Source organism: Typopeltis vanoorti, chromosome 26, assembly GCF_054136105.1.
Source record: "Typopeltis vanoorti isolate ZY-2024b chromosome 26, IOZ_Tvanoo_1.0, whole genome shotgun sequence".
Classification (NCBI taxonomy): Eukaryota; Metazoa; Arthropoda; class Arachnida; order Uropygi; family Thelyphonidae; genus Typopeltis; species Typopeltis vanoorti.
In genome coordinates this window covers 11,814,970-11,838,832 of record NC_143574.1, presented here as the reverse complement: position 1 = coordinate 11,838,832, position 23,863 = coordinate 11,814,970, and the positions used below count along the sequence as shown (strand labels likewise).

General features: G+C 37.7%; 1 protein-coding gene across 1 annotated transcript in view; it reads right to left on the bottom strand.

Annotated features, from left to right (window-relative positions):
• Positions 1 to 23,863, bottom strand: part of LOC150092326 (uncharacterized) — a 279,626-nt gene that overhangs the window by 107,503 nt on the left and 148,260 nt on the right. Inside the window, exon 8 of the mRNA XM_090414847.1 lies at positions 5,674 to 5,810. Coding sequence (XP_090270973.1) covers positions 5,674 to 5,810 — 137 coding nt within the window. The remainder of the gene's footprint in view (positions 1 to 5,673; positions 5,811 to 23,863) is intronic.

The window sequence follows — 23,863 nt, the reverse complement described above, 5'->3', positions numbered from 1 at the left end:
TGGATTGAAGAGATAGCGACTGGAAGTAAAGAAAATGAGTTTCTTGAGTTTTTGAGGGATAACTACCTCAGGCAGTATGTAACAGAGGGCACACGAGGATTAAGGGTCTTGGATTTGGTCATCTCATCGGAGGATGTAATTATAAATGAGGTGTCAAATCATCCACCAATTGGTGAAAGTGACCATGAGGTGATTACCTGGGTGGTTGCCAGCAGTGCAAGGACCCCTGTGAAAAAAGGGCATATGTGGAACTACAAGGGGGGTGATTATGAAGAGCTCAGGAGACAGCTTGCAGATGTAGCATGGAATGAGGAGTTAGCTGGAAAAGAGATCAATGCAGCTTGGGGGATTTTCAAAAACTATTTAGTAGATGCAATGTCTAAATGTATACCATGGGTGAGAAGGTTAAATAAGGTAGGTGTGAGATGGATGAATAAAGAGATTAAGCATGCAATACAGAAAAAAAAGGCATTGTGGAGACAGCATAAGAGAAGTGGAAGTAACCAATTTCATGAGGTCTACAAAGACCAGGCAAGGAGGGTGACTTGGTTGGTGAGAGTAGCTAAAGAGAGGTATGAACAGCAGTTAGCTAATGAAGCCAAAAAGAATCCTAGGGAGTTCTTTCGATATGTAGCCAGCAAAAGAAAGAATGATTATGGAAGGATGACATTGATTGGAGGAAATGGTATAAAGACAGCTGTTGCAGAATGTGTTGTGGAGATACTTGATGAGCAATTCATAAAGATCTTTCAATCTTGTGAATGTGACTTCATGGAGAGATTAAGAGCAGTTGATGATGGGGAGGAGAGACTGACTGTAAGTGAGCAAGAGGTGTTTGGGGAGTTGAGTAAACTAGATGTAAATAAGGCTGTGGGACTTGATAATATATCACCACGTATTCTGAAGGAGTGTGCCAGAGCGTTGACACCTGCCTTGACATATTTTTTTAATACGAGTCTTGCACTTGCAAGTTCCTAAAGAGTGGAAGGAGGGCAAGATTGTGCCACTTCATAAAGGAGGTGATCGAACTCAAGCATCAAACTATAGGCCTATCTGTGTGTCAGGTGTTGTGGTTAAGTTGTTGGAGAAGCTTGTGAGAACTAGAATCCAGAGTTGGGTTGACAACAATGGTATAATCTTTGATGGACAGCATGGATTTGCTAAAGGGAGGTCATGTTTTAGTAATCTACTTACTTATTACAATAAAGTGACTGCTTCCTTGGACAGAGGAGAAGGATACACAGTAATATACTTGGATTTCGCAAAGGCTTTTGATAGAGTACCTCATGATAAGTTGACAGTCAAACTAGAGCAGATGGGGTTGGATATTAGATTAGTGCATTGGATTGGAGACTGGCTATCTGATAGGTATCAACAAGTTGTGTATGGGGGTGCAATATCCAGGAAAAGGAAAGTCACTAGTGGAGTGCCTCAGGGGTCTGTTTTAGGGCCATTACTATTTAACTTATATATTAATGATATTGGTGAAGATTTGGATGGAGATATTCAGTTGTTTGCAGATGATGCAAAGTTGGGACAAACCATAAAGAGTAGTGAAGATGTTGTGGCCTTGCAAGAAGACTTGAATAAATTGAGTGATTGGGCAAGCAAATGGGGATGTGAGTTCAATGTTGCAAAATGTAAAGTTTTAAAATTTGGAAAACAAAGATGGGATGCAGAATTTATGCTTGGTGAGAATATATTGTTGGAAGTAGAGGAAATAAGAGATCTGGGGGTGATAGTGGATAAGGATCTAAAATTTAGGGGACACATCGCCAAAATTGTGAAGACAACACAAAGACTTCTGGGAATGATGCGGAGGACACTGACATGTAGAAGTAGGGAGATACTTGTTCCAATGTATAAGGCTTTGATTAGGCCACACTTGGACTATTGTGCCCAGATTTGGTCACCGGGTTTTCAGAAGGATGAAGAGATGTTGGAAAGGGTCCAAAGGCGACTGACTAAGGTAGTTTCTGACCTCTGGAATGTTGAGTATGAGGAAAGATTGAAAAGATGTAATTTGCAGAGTCTCGTGGAGAGAAGGAAGAGGGGAGATATGATAGAGACCTACAAGTTGGTAAGGGGTTGTTATAGGATCAATGGTAGAGAAGTTCTACAGAGAATAGTGGGAGATCAGGGGAGAACCAGAGGTCATCCCTGGAAACTGTATAAGGAGGGTGTGAGTAAGGGAGTGAGAGGCAGGTTTTTTTCGTGCAGAGTTGTGAGTGATTGGAATGCCTTGCCTGAGAGCGTGGTGTCTGCAAGTAGTTTGAATGTGTTTAAGACACGGTATGATGAGATGTGTGTGTAAGATAAAAGGACCTCCTAGATGAGTCTTTGACTCCATGAGGTCTTGTTTAATAATAATAATAATAATAATAGACTAAGTGATTCTGGTCTCTAATGTTGAGTATGAACAATAGAAAATGCAATTTGTAGAGTAGTGGATAAGATTGTATGGGGGAGGGGGGGGGTATGATCGAAACATGTTGGTAAGGGGGTATTATAATGAAATGAGGCTTTTCATAAAATTGGTGGAAGACAGGGAGAACCTGTCTTCCACATTATACCTTGATGAAAAACAGATTATAGGTGAAATAAATGATTCAGCCCTGCAGAGGTCATGGCTGATCTGACAGATAAACAAATTGTTTAATATAATATTCATACACATATCCAGTGTATATCTTGGAGGTCACGAGTAGCTGCACATGCATATATTATGAGTGATATTCCACACCGTTCATGCAGTCAGTTTTTGTTTACACATGTTATGTAACGGTGTGCGATATTTCATAGTAAATTGTATCTGAGAGATACTGCGATCTCCAATGTCAGTATAGTATTGGTTTAGTTTTTTTTTATTTATTTTATTATATTTACCATTGAAAATGGCTGGAAAAATATATTGATCGGTAATCCATCAGATGTTGAAGAGATTCAGCAATTTTGTTACTCAAGTTCAATGATGAGAATGATAGTCGAATGCAAAAGTGATATTTTATAGTAAATTGTATCTGTGAGATACCGTGGTTTAGTTGTTTTTTTCTTTGTTCAATAATTTCTAGATTGAAACTGAAAATAAATAACCATCATGTATTATATTTGCAGTGTTTCTTTTTTTAAATTTTTATTGCATTTTAGCACATATCTTCTTGCTCGCCTTACTACATACATTCATTACTAGTAACGAATGCATCTCTCAGATACACGTGACCTATGCTGCAATTTTTTTTTTACTGCAACCTCTGCAGGATTAAGGAAATCAAACAAACCACAAGGAAAAAGATTGTTAAAATGTATGAAGAGTTAACAGTTGCATGAAGAATGACTCAGGAAAGTGACCAGAATAGTAAGGAAGGAGAAATTAGAATATGAGATGAGCATAGTTCAAGGAAAATCCCAAGGAGATCTTTTGTTAAAAGGCCAATAATAGGAATTACTGTGGAAGAGTGGAGTGAATTTGCTGAACAGAAAAGGATAATTGGGAGACATGCAGATGACTTGGTTTCTATTTATCAGTTATTTAATTCTAGTAAAACAAGTTAGTTAAGTATTTGGATGACATTTCACTAAATGATTTTAAGAAATATGCTGTGGGACTAACATTACCACGCCACTGACTTGATTGTTCAGTGAATCTTACAACTGAATCAAAAGGAAATCACAGTAGTGCTACACAGTTCTAACATGCCGAGCAGTGTAGATTGCTTTAAAATGGTTCATCAGGATCTAGTATGAATGCCTGACATTATATGTCAAGGATGTAAACAAACAGGAAGGGAAATGGAAAGTTTGGGTTCATAGGGAGTGTGATATTCTAATCTACTAGAGTAGTTTTGATAGTGATCAAGGAGTGAATGATGGCAGACAGAAGGCAGTGAAGAGTAGAGTGATAGTAGGAAGAAGGGCGAGCAAGAAGATATGAGTGCTATTAAGCAAGTGATGTAAACACATGCAAGACTGGATGTAAATGCAAAATAATTGAGCAAAAGATAATTCAAAAGCACAATATATAAGAGTCCATTAGAGATATGGTGAGAAATTAGTACACTTGAAGTTAAGGCAGTAAGTGGTATATCACCTCTTAAGGGAATGTTCCAATGAATTAATGGCCTTGGCATACCTATTTAAGTCTTGCAACAAGACAAGTCCAAGAATTGAAAGTGGATAAAATTGTTTTACTTCCCAAAGAGGAAAGGGTAACCAAAGAAGTTGGTTGAAAAGGATTAATAGATAACAGCCACTTGCCTATCCAACTCATCGATCTATCAGATTACTAACATGAATATGAAAAGTGATATCCAGTAAGATAAAAGTAAGGGCTATCAGATTATGTAAAAATATCTAATTAAAAAATTTAAATCCTTAAATTTTTTTAATTAAAAAAGTAATGGGTCTTTTTTTTTTGTTATCATTGTTCATCCTTTATGTTAATGATACTGGGACATTCATAACAGGAAATATGCAGATATGGCTTTGTAGGAGGATCTGCATAGACAGAGACCAAATTAGCAGTGTTGTTCAGAATTTTGAAATTTGGTAGGCGAGGATGGATGCAGAATATACACAGTTGGAGACAATCTAGGTGTGGAGATGAAGGATCTACAAGTGGTTCTAGACAAGAACCAAGTTTATTGGTTACACTGCCAAAACTATGTGGCAGATATCAAGTAGATTATTATGGCAATGATGAGAATGATCTTGACATGTAGAACTAAAAAGGTTAATGATCCCATTGTATAAAGTCTGGATCAGGTCATGTGCAAATTACTAAGCACAGATCTCATTCATTTTGATAAATTAAAAGAAAGGATGGATGTAGATCTGGTTAACTTGTTTTTATAGGGATGAAAATATTTTCAAGGGTCCAGAAAAGACTAAGACAGTGTCAGGGTTTTGGAATGTTTGGTATGAAGGAATACTTTTGCAAAGCAATAGGAGGGGAGCTCTGAGACCTAAGTTAGTAAGGGATTGTTATCAAATTAATGGGGAAGAGATTTTTAATTGAATGTAGAGATAAGAGTAGATGAGCCCATTCCCAGCTGAGGAGGGTCTGAGCAGAATACATTGCTTGAGACTAGTGAGTGCAAATGGTGAATGAGTTTAAAGGCACAGTTTGAGATGACATCCAAATATAACACTAAACAAGCATTATTCCCATATATAGTATACTACTGTTTTTAACTATAGTCTTTCAAGCAGTGATTGAATGTTATCTGACCAAGAAAAGAATAAAAAATCATTCAAGTCAGTCGAGTACATACAATTATGGTTATGTTCCACTCTACCATAGCAGAATTATCACAGTAAAAAAAAAAACTATAATTTCAATGTTGAAAAACTGGGAAATCTTGAATGGAAATACTGGGGAGTATCAGATATGTACCTTATCAAGTGCTTATCCTGACAACTATAATAATCTCAACCTTATTAAAAGGTAGGAATAACAAACCAATTCTGTGCTCTTTAAGTCTATATGAATATTTAGGAAATAATGCAATGACTTGAAACTTTTAAAGAAGAAAATCCAATATTGATAATACTTTATCAAATCAGAGAATTTACATAACTTCTCATTAATTTTATGTACTCATCATAAGATTGATAATCTTAATATTTAATCTTAACATATAATGCATATTCATTTTAAAATATTTAACTACTAACCATTTGCATAACAGTTATATACTTTTTCCACCAAAGGTATTTTTTTGCTGTTGGTCCTAATGCAGCTAATGCATAATATATATACATTACGACATGTACAAAGGAATTCAAGAGACCTGTGAATGTTGTGTAGCCACCTGCAAGAAAAATAAACATTTATTTTTTAAAATATACAAAATGTTCTTTAATACATATAAAGGAAGCAGAGTTCTTTTAAAGAACTGGCACTAAAACAGATCAAAAGAAGAATAACAAGTTCAAGTGGTTTAATGAGTAAACTACAATGAATAATTACACTACACTTGTTTTATACAGCGACTGAAAACTAGATGTAATATGAACAAGGGCTATATAAGTTATTCGTAGAATTTGAATGTGTGCGAGACTAACCATTCATTAATCCTACTGCTCTCTTCTGAATAGAAGCTGAGAATTATTAAACATTTAAGAGGTAGTGATGGAAAAGAAGAAAGCATAAAAAGTTCATTCTTAGCACATAAGTTAGCATCTGTTGCGCTGAGAGTAATAAAGAAAAACTGAAGCAGTATGTAAAAGCAGCTAAACAAGTTATGGAAAGATACAAGATAAATACAAAGGCAGCAAAATATATGCTGTATATGGAAGATATGAGCAAGGGAGTGAGAATCAGGTTCTTTGCATGGAGTGATTGGCAAGTGGAATGCATTGCCTGAAAGTGTGAGTGCAGGAACTGAATGGGTTCAAGGCATGGTTTGATGATCTTTTGGCATCAAAGAGGACAGGCCTCCCATGATGAGTCCATGGAGGTCAAATGTTAATAATACTAATATTCTGGAGGCTATTGAAATAGCTTAGAAATGGAGAAAGGATACTGTAAAAGGAATGAAATCATAAAAGTGACATAAAAACAATGAAACAAGAATTGACAGAACAGTGGTAGAAAACATTCAGGAATTACCCAAGACACCATGGAGTCAAAGACTCATCTAGGAGGTCCTTTTATCATACACACAGCTCATCATACTGTGCTTTAACCCTCACTCAAATTCTCTGCAGACACTACATTCTCAGACAAGGCATGCCAATCATTCCAAACTCTGCATGAAAAAACCTGCTTCTCACTCTCCTACTCACACCCTCTTTATACAGTTTCCAGGGATGACCTCTTGTTCTCCCACTGATCTCCCACTATTTTCTGTAGAACATCTTCAGCATTGATCCTATAACAACTCCTTACTAACTTGTAGGTCTCTATCATATCTCCCCTCTTCCTCCTGTCCATCCACTAGATTCCTCAAATTACATCTTCAATCTTTCCTCATACTCTACATTCCAGATGTTAGAAACTACCTCAGTCAGTTGCCTCTGGACCCTTTCAAATATCTCTTCATCCTTCTGAAAACTAGGTGACCAAATCTGGGCACAATAGTCAATGTGTGGCCTAATCAAAGCTTTATACAATGGAATAAGAATCTCCCTACTTCTACAAAGTCAGTGTCCTCCGCATCATTCCCAGAAGCCTTTGTGTTGTCTTCACAATTTTGGCTATGTGTCACCTAAATTTCAGATCCTTATCCACTATCACCCCCAGATCCTCCACCTCCACCAATATATCCTCACCAAGCATAAATTCTGCATCCCTTCTTTGTTGTCCAAATTTTAAAACCTTACATTTTGCAACATTGAATTCACATCCCCATTTCCATGCCCAATAACCAATTTATTCAAGTCTTCTTGTAAGGCCACAATATCTTCCCTACTCTTCATGGTTCGTCCCAACTTTGCATCATCTGCAAACAACTGAATATCTCCATCCAAATCTTCACCAATATCATTAATATACAAGTTAAACAGTAATGGCCCTAAAACAGACCCCCGTGGCGCTCCACTAGTGACTTTCCTTTTCCTGGATATCACTCCCCCAAATACAACTTGTTGATACCTATCAGATAGCCAGTCTCTGATCCAATATCCAACCCCATCCACTTTAGTTTGACTATCAACTTATGTCATAATCTATCAAAAGCCTTTGTGAAATCTAAATATATTACTGTATATCCTTCTCTGTTTTAAGTGAGGTCATGTTTTATTAGATTACTAAAACATGACCTCCCTTTAGTAAATCCATGCTGTCCATCAAAGATAATACCATTATTGTCAACCCAATTCTGGATTGCAGTTCTCACAAACTTCAACGTAACTACAATGCCTGACACACATATAGGCCTATAGTTTGATGCTTGAGTTCTATACCTCCTTTATGAAGTGGTACAATCTTGCACTCCTTAGGAACTTGAGCCAGTACAAGACTCATTAAAAAATATGTCAGGGCAGGTGTCAACTCCCTAGCACATTCCTTCAGTATACGTGGTGATATATTATCAAATCCCACAGCCTTATTAACATCTAGTTTACTCAACTCCCCATACACCTCTTTCTCACTTACAGTCAGTCTCTCTTCCCCATCATCAACTGCTCTCAATCTTTCCATGAAGTCACATTCACAAGATTGAAAGACCTTTATGAACTGCTCATTAAGTATCTCCACCACACCTTCTGCAACAACTGTCTTTTTACCATTTTCTCCAATCAATGTCATCCTTCCATAATCATTCTTTCTTTTGCTAGCTACATATCGAAAGAACTCCTTAGGATTCTTTTTGGCTTCATTAGCTAACTGCTGTTCATACCTCTATTTAGCTACCCTCACCAACCAAGTCACCTACCTTGCCTGGTCTTTGTAGTCCTAATGGAATTCGTTATTTCCACTTTTCCTATGCTGCCTCCATAATGCCCTTTTTCTCTGTATCGCATTCTGATTCTATTTATTCATTCATTTCACACTTACCTTATTTAACCTTCTCATCCTTGGAATACATTTAGACATTGCATTTACTAGATAGTTTTAAAAATCCCCAAGCTGCATTGATCTCTTTTCCAGCTAACTCCTCATTTCATGCTACACCTACTAGCTGTTTCCTGAGCTCTTCATAATCACCCCCCCTTGTAGTTCCACATATATCCTTTTCTTACAGAGATCCTCACACTGCTGGCAACCACTCAAGTAATCACCTCATGGTCACTCACCAATTGGTGGGTGATTGACACTTCATTTATAATTACCTCTGATGAGTTGACCAAATCCAAGACCCTCAATCCTTGTGCCCTTGGTTACATAGTGTCTGAGGTAGTTATCCCTCAAAAACTCAAGAAACTAATTTTCTTTACTTCCAGTTGCTATCTCATCATTCTAGTCTATATTGCATAATTAAAATCGCCCATAATGATCACTTTTCTTATTTGCTTGGCTAATTTGATTATACATTTCATAGTCACTATCATCTATATTACCTGGTCTATAACAATATCCAAGTATTTCATTCCATTCACCTCTATCTCACACCATGCTGCCTCAAAACCACTGGCACTATTTCCCCTCTTGCATATCTACTTTGTATGGACAACTCTTTCTCCATCATCAATAGCACTCCCCCTCCCTTTTTACCCCTTCTATCCTCACGAAACACATCATACCCTTCCACCTCTATTCCTGTCATGATGTCATCATCTACCCATGTCTCACTTATTCCAACAATTTTTAGGTGAACAGACTCAATTAGTGCAACCATTTCATCTGCCTTGTTTCTTACACTTCTAGCATTTGTATACAAACATGACAGCTCATTCCTGGATCTACAGCTAGTTCCACTGATACCACTCATTTGAAGTGATCTCTCCATGCTCGACTGGAGCCATTTCAATTTTTGCTTAGCGAAGTTGGTCGATTGGTAGAGCCTCTGCTTTTAATCGCTCGCAAAAAAACTTAATCAAGTTTGAGCGCGGTTAGTAGTTGGAGTGGGATCAATCGTTCGATAGCGTTGGCACACTCTCCCTCAACGAGTCTTTGGACTCCCTGGAGGTGTTACATAATAATAATAATAATAATAATAATTTTAGAACCCTCTTCAATTCCAACTCTTTCCTCTTGATCCCAGGGTCATCCCATTCCTTTCCACACATGCTCTCACATCCTCTTGGAGCATCCACCTTTCTCACTCTGTATCCCTGTCCACCCTGAACCTCTCCATTTCCCTGTTCATCTTGCACACCCATTCTCTCATTTTCCATACTCATGCCACTCGCTTCTTCATTCATAACCACCTCTCCAATCTCTGTCATACTTTTCTACATCACTTCCCACTTGATCTGATTCATTCTCTGTACTCACTTCTCTACCTTCCAGCAGCAGTCTCTCCAAGCAATTCACACCATAACTACTGAAATGCAGTCCATCGCTCCCATACAGTTCACTTTGTCCTTTAAACTCATTCCACACATTAACAAACTGTACTCCCCTCTCCTCACACATTTCAGCCAACATATCATTCATAATCGTTTCTCTCTACCTCATCTCACCAGTCACACCCAGGCAACACACTTACTGCCCTTCCTTTCACACTATTCTCTTTTATCCATCTAAGCAGCCTCCTGATATCCATTCTGCCATGCTCTTCGGTGGAAAAAGCTATCAAAAAATGTGGAAAGGCAGCTAGGATGGATATTTGACCAGAAATGCTCAAAATGTAAGAGAAGGGGAATTTTACAATGGCTACTAATTCAGATGACAAGATAAAAAATGGAAATAGAAATGAATGACAACTAGAGAGGAATTTCCTTGCTGAGTGTTCCCAGGTAAGATTCATAAGCCAACTGGAGAAGGAACTAAGAAAAACTATGGAAAGGAGATAGTTGAGAAACTGTTTAAAACAATACCAGTTATTGTGCAGTGTAAAAAGATATGTTTTTTATACAAAGCAATACAGTCTATACTAAGTTGTAATTAAGCAGTTAGAACTCAGTGAGGTACAGGAAGATGTGAAATTAGGTATGAAACAAGGATGCACACATCTCCACACTTATTCATCATCTATATGGATCATATTATGAAAGAAAGTGGCATTAAATCTGATATAAAAATTGGAGATGTTAAATCTCAGCTCTTTACATTTTGCAGATGACATCCCATTTATGTGCCGTCTCCTACCTAGGAAGTTGACTACCATGATGTGACTCATGGTTAACTACGGGTGTAATGACATGTGGTGAGGACCCTATCTCTTGCCTGTTCTGAGGGGCGAAAAACCAGTTTCTGGGTGAGAAAACCCTCTACCTCCGTAGGAGACTGGCTAACTCACCTTTAGTCGAAAGAGACCAGATAAAGGTTCCACACGTCATCGACGGGAATCGAACGCAGGTCTTTCCGACGAAAGGGCTTCGTCTATACTGACTGAGCTATGGAGGATCTATACTCCTAAACAGATAATATACTCCTAAACAAATCCAGTATACAAGAATGCAGCATTTCCTGACTAAATTGAATAACTAATATAATAAATCTGGTATGAACATCAGTAGTAATAAGACTATGAAGACCAACAGGACACCAACTGCATCCTGAATGGTGAATCTATAGAGCAAGTAAAACATTTCAGACATTTAAGCATAATTCTTTAGTGAGGACAATAAAATAAATTCAGAAATAAACAGAATTGGCAAAGCTGGTATGGTACAGTCAACTGAATAAATTTATATGGAATAACAGAAATTAGTCAAAGCATTAAACTACTATTGTATGCAAGGCAGTATTCAATCCAATTTTGGCTTATGGATTTGAGAGCTGGGTTAGAAATAAGACACTTGATTGAAAAAGATAGAGACCACAGATATGAGAGTTATGAGAAAAAGTGGAGTAAAACAGGTAACATCAATGAGGATGCCAGGTTATCTATCATTCAGGAATGATTGAGCAGAGTAAAAAGTACTATGGTTACATCAAGAATTGTAAAGGAAAGGTTAGCAAAATAAGGTTTTTATGGCAGGAAAAGACCTAGAGGAAGACCAATATATCAGATTTAATGATATTGGAGTTGAAGATTTGATTAATTCAGAATACACAAAGCAAGCTTAGGTGTTGTTCATTATCCATAATGAAGCTTAATGGTATAAGCTAACAAGGAGAAAAATAAATTTTTATTTAACTCACTAATATCTCATTAATTTTCTATCCAAAAAACTAGAAAATGCTAGGTAGAACACCAGCGAAGTAATAGTGAATTTAATGTATTTTTGACTGTGTTAATTATACATTTAGCTTTTGTTGGATTGTGATAGATTGGAATTTTAGGAACTCCAATCTTATCACAGTCTAACATGCATTTCCAAACAAAAAAGGAATATAAATACATGTGATTGCCTCTGAGTATTAAATTAATGCTATATAAATATATCAAGCAAATTTTACTATGAGAAAAGAAATAAATGTGCATTTAGTACCACTCACAAATGAGTTAAAATCGATAATGGAAGTGTAAACCTTTAGCAGAGTTTTATAAAGTAATATTAAAAGATATAGAATGTTAGCACAAATTCAAGAGTGAAGTCCAAAGGTCACAGAGCAGTAACGCGAGGGAGCGGTCGCCCCAAGCAATAGCGGAGAAGGCTGGACGCCGTGACGTAAAACCACGTGAGTGTGTTGGCTGGACATCGCAGAATGCGAGAAATGCCGAGAAAGAAAAGTGGAAATAAAAGGGTCATGCACCCCTCACAAGAGGCTTTTTGTTCCTGGATCTCCTGGTCTGTTCATCTCGCGGTGCCGTGAAGGGTGGCAGTGCCTCCATTCCGGAGGATTTCGATAAAGGCAGCAGCAGAACTTGGCAGTCTTATCTCTGCAGAAGGAATAAGCCCAGCAGTCCATAGAAAGCCAGATTGGAGCACATGGACATTTCGTTTATTTTGAAAGGCAGATTCCGGTAGACCATTGATGCGATACAGAACAAAAGGGCACATAAGTAGACTATTTGTATTTAGCTGATTGTGAATGAGAGATTTGTGCCACGTTGTAAAAAACAGAAGAACATTAATGATATTAATTAGGACTGTGTTGCTATGATATAGAGAGGGTTACCTTAAATATTACTGTCTCCTATTGTGATAGAGTTACATAACATGTTAAAGGAGGTTATGAATATGTATAGAGTGAGGAATTGCTATTTAATGAAGGGATTGTAAAAGATATAAATGCTATCTTGTGTGGTTTGAGTGAACTACTGAAAATGAGTTATTGTGATAATCATGCATGATTAAGGTAAATATTTAAGAGTATAAATAAGAATCTTACTTTAGAAAATTACAGCATAATCAGTTTTAAGTATACTCATATTACTTTATTATTTTAGCTCTATCCTGACTGTCAGAAACTCCCTTAAGATGGGAATTAAGCTTATTGTATTGTATGTACATATTTCTGATATCTAATAAACCTTGCTTTTGTATCTAAGACTATCTGTGAATTTTGGAATCCGATGCACCTCTTATAAAAGTAATACGAACCTATGCTGGAGACTAGAGAAAAGCAGAGTTTGGCCACTTCTGCAAAATTGCTAGGTATCACTTAAGTACTGTCTTGAGATCACCTCTTGATTGATAATATTGTTTAATCTAATAGCGCTAAGTGGTGCAGCAAAATATAAATTTTCTTGGCGTTTTACAAGAGGTAGGTCTCAGACACTCTGATACTCTGGTGTTGCCTCGATCTCGAGGCAATTCCATTGTCCCCCAGAGGTACCACGTGATACCCGATTGAGAGTTTAACGTGGATTTGACCCAAAGATAGAAGAATAGATATATGAGTAGAAAGTCGACGCAACACTTTATTATAGAGATTAATTCAAAGGAAAATTGTTGATAGGAAGTTAGGAATAATATAAACTTTTCATGTAGTACTATTATAGTATTTTGTTCGTCTCCTGAGGGTAAATTTCAGGAATTTGAAGAAAACATTTTCTAACAATGTTATTAATTAATAACAAACCTCCATCCAATCAAATTCATCACAGGAGGTGCCACTTAATTGATATCATGATGACCTTTAAACTCATTCTAATAATTTTTTTTTTCCCTTGCTGAGAAAGCAACTATTACACTTGCAAGTTGTATTCTTGTTTACATTTCTCATTTTACCAAAGCATGAGCAAACAAAAGTTTGCACATGAAATGCCTTTATGATTGGACTAGTTATAAGTAGTTCAATTCAAATCAAGTTGCTTTATAGTATCCCTAATAGTACATTTCCTTCATAGATGTTATATTTATTATATGGGCTCTTCATAGAGCAGTGTTACTCAATGTTTTTTGGATCATGCCCCACCTCAACATCTCAAAGATTTTGAAGCCTCCCCCCCCTAGCATAATAGTCAGCCAAATTCTGAAAAAGTATAATATAAATATGTATATTTTCTAATTGCTCCCCCTGTGGAACGTACGCCCCACATTGAGAAACACCGCACTCAGAGTAATGTTGAAAGTCCACACTAACACACACACAATGCCTGTCATCCACACTGACAACACGTTTATGACCACCAATGGCAAACCTATTTCTCTCATTGTAAAGGAAAGGCATTTTCAAGGTAATGTAGTTTTTATACCTCTACTAACCATACTCATACACAACTTTCAGAGATGCCCCCCTCATTCTACCCTTGTCATATTGAAAAACATTTCTTTAGCATCTACTCTATAAAATCCCTTTAGTAACTTTTAATCATATCCCTTTTATACCCATCTTGTACCCCATAACCTTCAGTCTATTCTGTCATCACAGGGAGCACCTCTGCAAACGAGTCACCATTTTGATCACTGACATTCCCGAAAACAACCTAGCTAACTTTAGTAACAAAATCTATAGGAAGTAGTCCGGATATGGTCATATCAAAGGCCTTAAAGGCAGATAACTTCCTTATGTCTGTTGTCAAGCATGTTTTTAACATAAGTATTCTTCAAACTACTCTACAATGTATTTCCATCTATTATTATAGAAGTATCTCTATAGCATCAGAAGACTCATCATGGGAGATCCATTTACATACTAGGCATCATTCACACAATACCCTATTATATTTCTTAAACTTGTCCACCTCTGGCACACCATTCTGCCCATTCACCACCCTACAAGCAAAAAAAAACCTAGTCCTAACACCCTTGCTAACCACATTCTTACACAGCTTCCACTGGTATTCCACATTGTTCTCTTTCTTCATGTCATGTACCGAAAAAAAATCTTCAGTATCAATCCTATAAAACTCCTTTAATAACTTAAATGCTTCTATCATGTCTTCTCTTTTTTGTCTATCAGACAATTTTTGAAGCCTACAGACTGTCAAATCTATTTTATAGGGAGCATTCCAGAAACCTGCCACAATCTTTGTCACAAGAAGCATCCCTGGAAGTTACGAAAGGAAACTGTGAGCAAGAGGGCGAGGAGTGGTTTCTTTGCATGGAGGGTGGTTGAACTATGGAATGCATTGCCTGATGGAGTGATGAGAGCGAGAACAGTCAATGAGTTTAAGGAGTGGTATGATACTGTTTCTTAAGAAGGACCTCCCACGATGAGTCTTTTGACTCCATGGAGGCCTGAATAATAATGATAACATCTATATATAATATGCAGCTTGCAGATTTTCATCCAAAAGTGCATAACCGTACACCAACAGTTATGGAAATGATGGCCATTATTCTTTACCAAAAAACTACCATTCTATTTAGATCCTACATGAAAAAGCAACAGCTAATAACACCATTAACTACTGCTTGTGCCAGTTTAATATCAGCAAACTGGATATTTCTCCTCAAATCATTCTCAGTATCATTAACATACAAGCTGAGGTTCAGCAGCCCATATGAACCCTGTGGCAGGCTGTTCATCACTTGCCTTCTCTCTCTGATATAACTCCACCATGTACTACCCTGATGTCTGTCCATTAGCACCCTTCCCCTCCATATCCATCCACCATTTTCTCTAGTTTAGGTAACAGTATTCCATGCAGGATCCCATCAAATGCCTTTGCAAATCTAGCAAACTCATGATGTAGCTATTCCTCTTAACCAGCTGAACTGTCAATATTATTGTAGAAAGTGAGTAAAATCACTTAAGACCATTCCTCTCTCCCTCCCACTTCAAAGATGTACTGTCCAACCATAAAGTATCATATTTCCTGAAATCACACTCTTTAATTCTGCCCTTAAATTTTTTCAATACCTTAACCACTAACTCCTGAGATACTTACTGGTCTATAATTTGCTACTTGGAGCCTATTTTACATAATGGAGCCATCTTGCTCTCATTCCATTCCTTTGAGAATGCCAGTGTCAAGACAGCAGCTTAGAAGCACTGCAATTCCTTTTGTGCTTTCCCACAGAGGCCAATATCTCATTCAGTTCTACACTGTATTTACATTGAGATTGCTTAACATCTTAAATACTTCTAACTTATCTATTTCTCAAGAGCAGAAAAAATATTTGGGTTACTGAGTGATCATGTGGAGAAGCAGTGACAGGGATTATACTCTCAAAGTAATCACGAAGTAACCGAACTATTTCTTCTCTTGTCACTTCCTTAAAACATTAGCATTAGTTAAAATTATCCTTCTATGCCATTCTTCCTTTTACCGTAGTGAAAGAACTCCTGGATTTATCTTTGGCCTGTCCAGTTAATTTTTTGCATAATCTGATTTTGCCTTCCTCCTCATGCTGATTCTTACTGCTTATGCTTTGTATTCTACTTCCATGCTTACATTGGTTCTCTTTATATACACCTTCCACTTTTTTTTTTACAAATCTTGTTTAAAATGCTACTCGTCCATTTAACATCTACATGCTTTAGCTTTCTGAACCTGGGTATGCATTCCAAAGCTACTTCCCCAAAATTATTATTACGTGACACCTCCAGTGAGTCCAAAGACTCATCAGGGAGGATCAATCATTCGATGCTGTGCCAACAGCATCGAATGATTGATCCCCTTCCAAATAAAAAACTCCCTCAAATTTGCTCAATTTTTTTTGTGTGAGCCATTAGTAGCAGTCTTTTCCTAGTTTATTATTATAGTTTATAGTGCGAATTCTTTTGTGAATTGTGCTACATTTTTTTCTCAGTAACACAAGTGTTCATTAGTGGTACTGCTTTTGGAGTTTTGTTGTTATATATTGTGTTATTTTGGGTTACCAAGAAGGCGAGGTCAGAGTCGGACGCATCTGCATTGGAAGAGAAGATAAGTTTGCACTATTTATTATAGTTAAATATAGCGTTTATATATATAATATAGCGTGTAGTTTAGTAGTACCTCTGCAGTAAGTGAATGATGGCAGCTGCAGCTCCAAATACAAATGGCATGTCACCAAGTTCTCTGCCATTTAAGGAGGGCATTTTACATAATATAAAAAGGATTTTGTGGCATGCAATACTTGCAGTATGTATGCATCCTGGGAGTTGGATATGTGGTGGGTGAGAGAGAGGGGAGTGCATATATGTGCAAAATGTAGGCAATGGGAGGAATTTAATGAATTAGATATTTCGATAACTGACCTAGTTGCATCAGGGATGGGATATGAATGTCAGGAGACGAAAAGTGATAGAGAATGATGTGCAAAATATGAATGAAAAAAATAAGAGTCGGGAGTGTGGAAGGCTTGAATGCAAGACCATCTCAGAAAACTTCTGTTTTCTGAGATGGTCTTGATTGGGAGAATGAATGGCAAGTAAGAGTGACTAACTTGCAGAGAGATGGATGAGCTGAAAGAGTTGGAATGTCTCTGGAACGAGATGATAAGTATGAAAGATGAGATTAGGCGAATGGAAGAGAAGAATGCAAAGCAAATCAGAATAGGAGTGAGAGTTATGGGAATGATAGAAGAGGAGAGAATGGAAACTGTCAGAGAGGAAATGAGAGAAAGTGCTGGAACTAGGGATGGAATGATGCCAGGACAGCAGGTAAGTAGAGGAACACACAGAGAAAGGGTTAGAGGAGAGAGAGAGAGATGCAGGTGAGCAATCAAGGAACAGAGTGGTAAGAGGTGTGATGTATAGAGACTATCCGTAGGGTGCAAGATGGAATGTCAGAGGAGTGTTTGCCTGGAGGGATGATAGAAAGTGTGGCTATTGCAATTAAGAGGGATGAAAGGATGGACGAAATGATTGTGATGGTGGGCACAAATGACTTGAGAGGCAATGTAAATCGGGCAGCGAGAGACCTGAAATTCTTGCTTGAAGTTGTACAAAAGAAAACACAGAAGGGAAAGACTGTTGCCCAGGTATGATAGTGACAAGCTGAGCAGAAGAGCAGTGATACTTATCAGCATAATGTGTCAGAAGAGAGGATTGGAATATGTGGATGCTTGGAAGGCATTTGAGGACAGAATGGAACTGTATGCAAGAGAATGTTTGCATTTGAATGAGGAAGGACAGGACAAAGGCATCTGGAGAGATTGCCGTTTTCTGAACGAGTCAGTGTGTCAATGCAAGGAAACTAGAATTTCCAGGGCAAATGGTAGCAGGGTGGCCTCTTGTGGGAATGAGTGTTGGGGGAAAGGGGGATGAAATCAGTAACACTGAGTCCAGTGGTATCTAGAGGGGTATAATGATAAGTATAGAAGCAGTGACATCTTTATGCTTTACACAATGCCAGAAGCATCCGAAATGAAGGATATGAATTGGTAGTGCCGATAGCATCAGCCTGGCCAAAGATTATTGGGATCTTGGAGACGTGGTTGATGGAAGATGATATAATAACAGAAATTGAAGTAGCAGGGTACAGCATTTTTCTGCAGGATAGGAAAGGAACATGTGGTGGTGGAGTACTGCTTATGATAAGTGATGACTTATGTCCTCTAAGAGTGGTGGCTTTGGAAGGCAGTGACACTAATGATTTTGAAAGCACATGGTGTGAGGTAGAGGTGGGCAAGACAGGATATTTAGTGGGGTGATGCTACAAACCAAGGAGCACAGAGGGTGGGGACCAGGAGATGTTTAGACAGTTGAGTTTGGCAAGTGCAAGAAGAATGATTGTTATGGGAGATTTTAACTACAGCAGTATACAATGGAAAGAGGAAGATGCAAGTAGTAACAAGGGAATGGAATTTGTATAATTCTTGAGGGACAAATGTCTTAGGCAAGATGTAGTAGAGAGAACAAGAGGTTCAAGAGTTTTGGATTTGGTCATAGCATCAGAAGAGTTAATAACTGAGTTGACATCTCTCTCACCAGTTGGAGAGAGTGACCATGTGGTTTTGACTTGGAAGATGAAAAGACATGCAGGAGTATCAAAGAAAAGGGAACATATGTGGAATTATAAGGCAGGTGATTATAATAGCCTTAGATATCAACTTGGGGAAGTTCCATGGAGGGCAGAATTGGAGGGCCAGGATATCATTAGTGCTTGGGAAATTGCGAAGGAATATTTGTTAGCAGCAATAGTAAGCTGTATTCCACGAGTGAAGAAGAGGACACAATCTGGTGTAAAGTGGATGACAAACAATATCAAACAGGAACTGCAGGTGAAAAAGAGATTATGGAAGAGATAAAGAGAGGGTTGGAGAGCAGATGCACAAAGAATATAAGACACAGGCCAGGAGAGTGGCTGGTATGGTGAGGAAGGCAAAATTAGAATGAGAAGAGATTGACACTAAGATACAAAGAAAATCCTAGGAATTTTTTTTTTTTTTTTTTTTTTTTTTTTTTTAACTATGTGGCTAGTAGGAGAAGAATTGATTGTGGAAGAATGACATCGCAGGATAAAAATGGAAATAGAGTGACTGATGCAGAGGACATAGTGGAGTTGTTCAATGAGCACTTCATTGCATATTTCATCCTAGAGAAGGTTATAATACCAGAGGAGAGAGTGTTCCAAATGCTGAGTACTCTGAACATTAGTAATGCTAATGGGACTGGATGAGTTCACCATGGGTTTTGAGAGAATGTGCTAAAGAACCTACAGCTCTGTCGACCTGGCTCTTCAAAAAGTCTGGCTGCACAGGAAAAGTACCCAAGGAATGGAAGGAAAGCAAGATAGTGCTGTTGCATAAGGGCGGTAGCAGACTGGAAGTGTCTAATTATAGGCTAGTTTGCATGTCATCAGTAATTGTTAAGGTCTTGGAAAAATTAGTGAGGACTATATACACCGTTGGGCAGATGAGGGTAATGTTATCTGTGAGAATCAACATTGATTTGATAAGGGATGCTCTTGCTTTAGTAATATGATTGCCTTTTATAATAAAGTGACAAGAGCAGTTGATTAGGGAAAGGCATATACTGCCATTTTTTTGGATTTTGCAAAGGCATTTGACAGGGTGCCACATGATAACCTGATATTTAAGTTGCAGTAAATGAGTTTAAATGTCAGGTTAGTCAAATGGATTCAGGATTGGCTCTCTGATAGGTATCAGAGAGTTCTATATGTTGGGGCAATATCAAGGAAGCAGAAGATTACAAGTGGGGTTCCACAGGGCTCAGTAAGAGGACCTGTATTGTTCAACCTTTATATTAATGACATTGTCAATGAATTGCAAAGGGATATTCAGTTGTTTGCAGATGATGTGAAGTTGGGAAAGATTATCAGTAATAGTGCAGATGTGGCAGCCCTGCAAGAGGATTTGAATAAACCATACTGATGGGCAAATGAATCAGGATGTCAGTTTAATGCAGCAAAATGTAAAGTCTTGACGTTTGGGATCAATCAATGGGAGGCTGCATACTCTATTGGAGGAGCTGTACTGGAGGAAGTAGGGGAGACAAGAGATCTCGGGGTGATGATTGATTGAAAACTGAAATTTAGGGAGCATATTGCAAAGGTGGTAAAGGTAACCCAGAAAATTGCTGGAATACTGAGAAGAACGCTGACCTGTAGAGATAAGAGTTATCATTCCGTTGTATAAGACCCTGATCAGACCACACTTTGACTATTGTTCTCAAATTTGGTCCCCAGGATTTGAAGGAGATAAATTAACTGTGGAAAGGATACAGAGGTGGATAACAAAGATGGTGTGAGGACTGTACAATATCAGTTATGAGGATCGGCTGAGGGAATGTGGACTGCAGAGTTTGGTGGATAGAAGGCAAGGTGATATAATCGAGACTTTTAAACTGTTGAGAAGCAGTTACAGGGTGGACATTGGAGAGTTCTTTTGCTTGGTGGAACAGCAGGAAGGAGCAATGACAAGAGGTCATCCCTAGAAGTTACGAAAGGAAGCTGTGAGCAAGAGGGCGAGGAGTGGTTTCTTTGCGTGGAGGGCGGTTGAACTATGGAATGCATTGCCTGAGAGAGTTGTTAGAGCAAGAATGGTCAGCGAGTTCAAGGAGTGGTATGACAGACTGTTTCCTAAGAAGAAACTCCCATGATGAGTCTCGACTCCATGGAGGCCTGAATAATAATAATTATGCGACACCTGCAGGGAGTCTAAAGACTCAAAGGAGAGTACCTACTCTACAACAGTATCATCTACCGCGCACCACTAGTATTTCCACAGGCAATCACAAACACCCATGACCAGTAGTGAGCTATAAGGGGCTCGCATGAGTCTTTTGTTAAATTTTTCTGAAACTTGCGAGCCCCTTGTTCTTCTTGTTTAATAATCTTGTAGAACTAGAAAATTCCACTGTGGAATGTATACATGCTAGTATAATTGCCACTTTAAATTCATATGGAGTTTCTGATAACTATATAAAAAATCATGTGTTGCAATCAAACTTCTACAAAAATTTCCCAATGTTGTGATTTGGCATTGCACTCATCGTTTACACTTAGCATTAGACAATTCGATAAAAAACATTAAAGAAATAAATCATTTTGAAATATTTATGGGTAAATTATATGCTTTTTATCAATGACAATTAAATACAATTGCAACAGACCTTGGTATCGAAATTTTAAAGATCGGTAGTGTGGTTGAACCATGAGGGCCAGCTTACAGTTTACAACCTGCTCTTGCTTTGTGGAGAAATTACCCAGCTTTATGTAAGCATTTTGCATAGAACTAAAAATATAAGGGCTTTTTAAACAAACGTCTCAATTTGGAATTTTTAAAAGATCTAGCATTAATGATTGATATCCTACAGGAATTATATCTGTCAGAAGCTCTACAAAGTCGCAATATAAGTATTATAAGGGCTAAGTTAGCTTTTTTTTTTTGCTCAACGATGCGAGCCCTTTGTTAAAATTTCCATAGCTCACTACTGCCCATGACCACAGCAGGATTCGAACCCGCATTTACTGTTGGCTGGAGAGTGGATACAGTAACCGCTCAGCCAACCTTATGCCATGGTTCTGCTCCAAGCTGTTCAAGTTTCATATGTAACTCCTCTTAATTGAAAATTCCATGTGCTTAGCTACTTCCCAGATTAAGACTTCATGATCATCTCCCCAATCAGACAGTGATTACTTTAGTTATGGAAAAATTCTGGTACTATCACCAAGATCCATTAATCTCAAACCCTGATTACCTTCCATGGTGTGCTGTTTTAAGTAATTGTCTCATAACTATAAAAATTCCATTTCTTTCTCTTTTCTTCTTTTAGTCTGTCACCATAATAGAAGCCTTTCATAATGATTACTTGCCCTGTGCTCATTAAGCTAATTTTGCAGATGCATACCATCCATCTTTACTAGCAACTAAATATGAGGGGAGACAAAAATAACCAGAATCTGAACTTGTTGCATGCACATTTTCTAGTTATGGATGATGTTGCTAGGCATTGTGAGTGTGCAGTTTGCTGCGCCAGTCTGGCAAGTGGTGTCAAGCATCCAGTGTGAACCGATTTGTTGTTCTGGCTGCTTTATTTTTTTTTTTTTTTTTAGTGCTTACAAGCAAGTTTGATGATTTTGTGATGACTGAGCACAAGGAATAGAGTGTGCATGAAATTTTTTCTTTTTGGTAATCCTGCAGTTGAAACTATTATTATAATTTGGCAAACTTTTAAAGACGCCTTTTTGAAAAACACAGGTCTACGAGTGGATTTCAAGTTTCAAAAATCAGGACATGTCAGTTGAAGATCAACCACGATCTCACCAACTTATGAACACATCAAAAAAGGTTTCCCAGGCAATCAATGAAGATCGTTGAAAGACCATTGAGTAAGTTTCTGAGAAGACAAATTTGGCAGAGTTTGTGTCAGCAAATTTTAACAGAAGATTTGCAAATGAAGCATGTATCCACTAAATTTTTGCATCATTTGCTCACAGAGCACATCGCACACCAGGGGTGAATTCTGCATGCTTGCTGTGCAAGCTCATTACTTATGCATTTATTCCATTTAGGCTTTATTTTTGTAGACAGATGTCTTAAGCTTGCATTGCAATAATTTATCTTTGTGTTGTGTATCAAAGGCCAATGCTTGCTTGTCTAGTCCAGGGGTGAATTCCCCATGCCTGCTATACAAGTTACTTAAGTAATATATTTATTTGTTAATAAATGCATGCATTTATAAGCATTCCATTTAGGCTTTTATTTTTGTAGACAGAAGACATCTTAAGCTTGTGCAGGAATAATTGAGCTTTGCATTATGTATTGAAGGCCGATGCTTGCTCATCTAGTCAAAGCTACCTTGGCTTGCTTGGTTGTTGGAGCTTCCAGGTAATCATTGCAGCACTGTGATTTCATGTGCACGCATAGCCATTTCCACTTCCTTCACGTTGTCTCACTCTGTTGCTTAAGCACAGGCCATATGCAGTCAACGTAGCTCTAGCCAGTGAGCTTCAGCCAGCCTTTACAAGTGTGTGTGTGTTGCTTAGGAAAATTAAGTTACAACCAACTTTTTATGACGATGTTATTGACCAGTTCATAAAGAACCATAGGGTAGAATTTGTATTCAAATAGCTAAATTGAAAAAGATAGAATATCATTTGTAAAATAAATGTATTTGTATGATTAAATGTACATAAATTTCTAGATATATAGTTTTAAATAGTCAGTAATTCATTATTCCACTAATTAGACTTCAATCACACCTCTCACTTCATGAATGATAACAAGAGCAAGCGTGAATTTCAAGACCAGCATTCACCCCTGATGCACGCACAAAGTGAACATTTGCCTCACTCCAGGTGATTGATTTTTTTTTTTATTCCCATGGATAAAGAAAACCATGAAAGGGCAGCAATTTGTTGATGGACGAAGTGAAAGTCACTGGAGGCCATAAACAGTATTCCAGTTAGTTTCAGAACTGTTTCTCGCAGTAGAAAAAACATTGAGACAAGTGCACAGACTCACATGGAGAACACTTTTTTTTGTGTGCGTTTTACTATTGTAAAATACATTAAACAGGCTAGAATATGGTATTATGAAACTTTAATAAAATTTAAAAAAAGATTGTAATTTTTGGGTATCC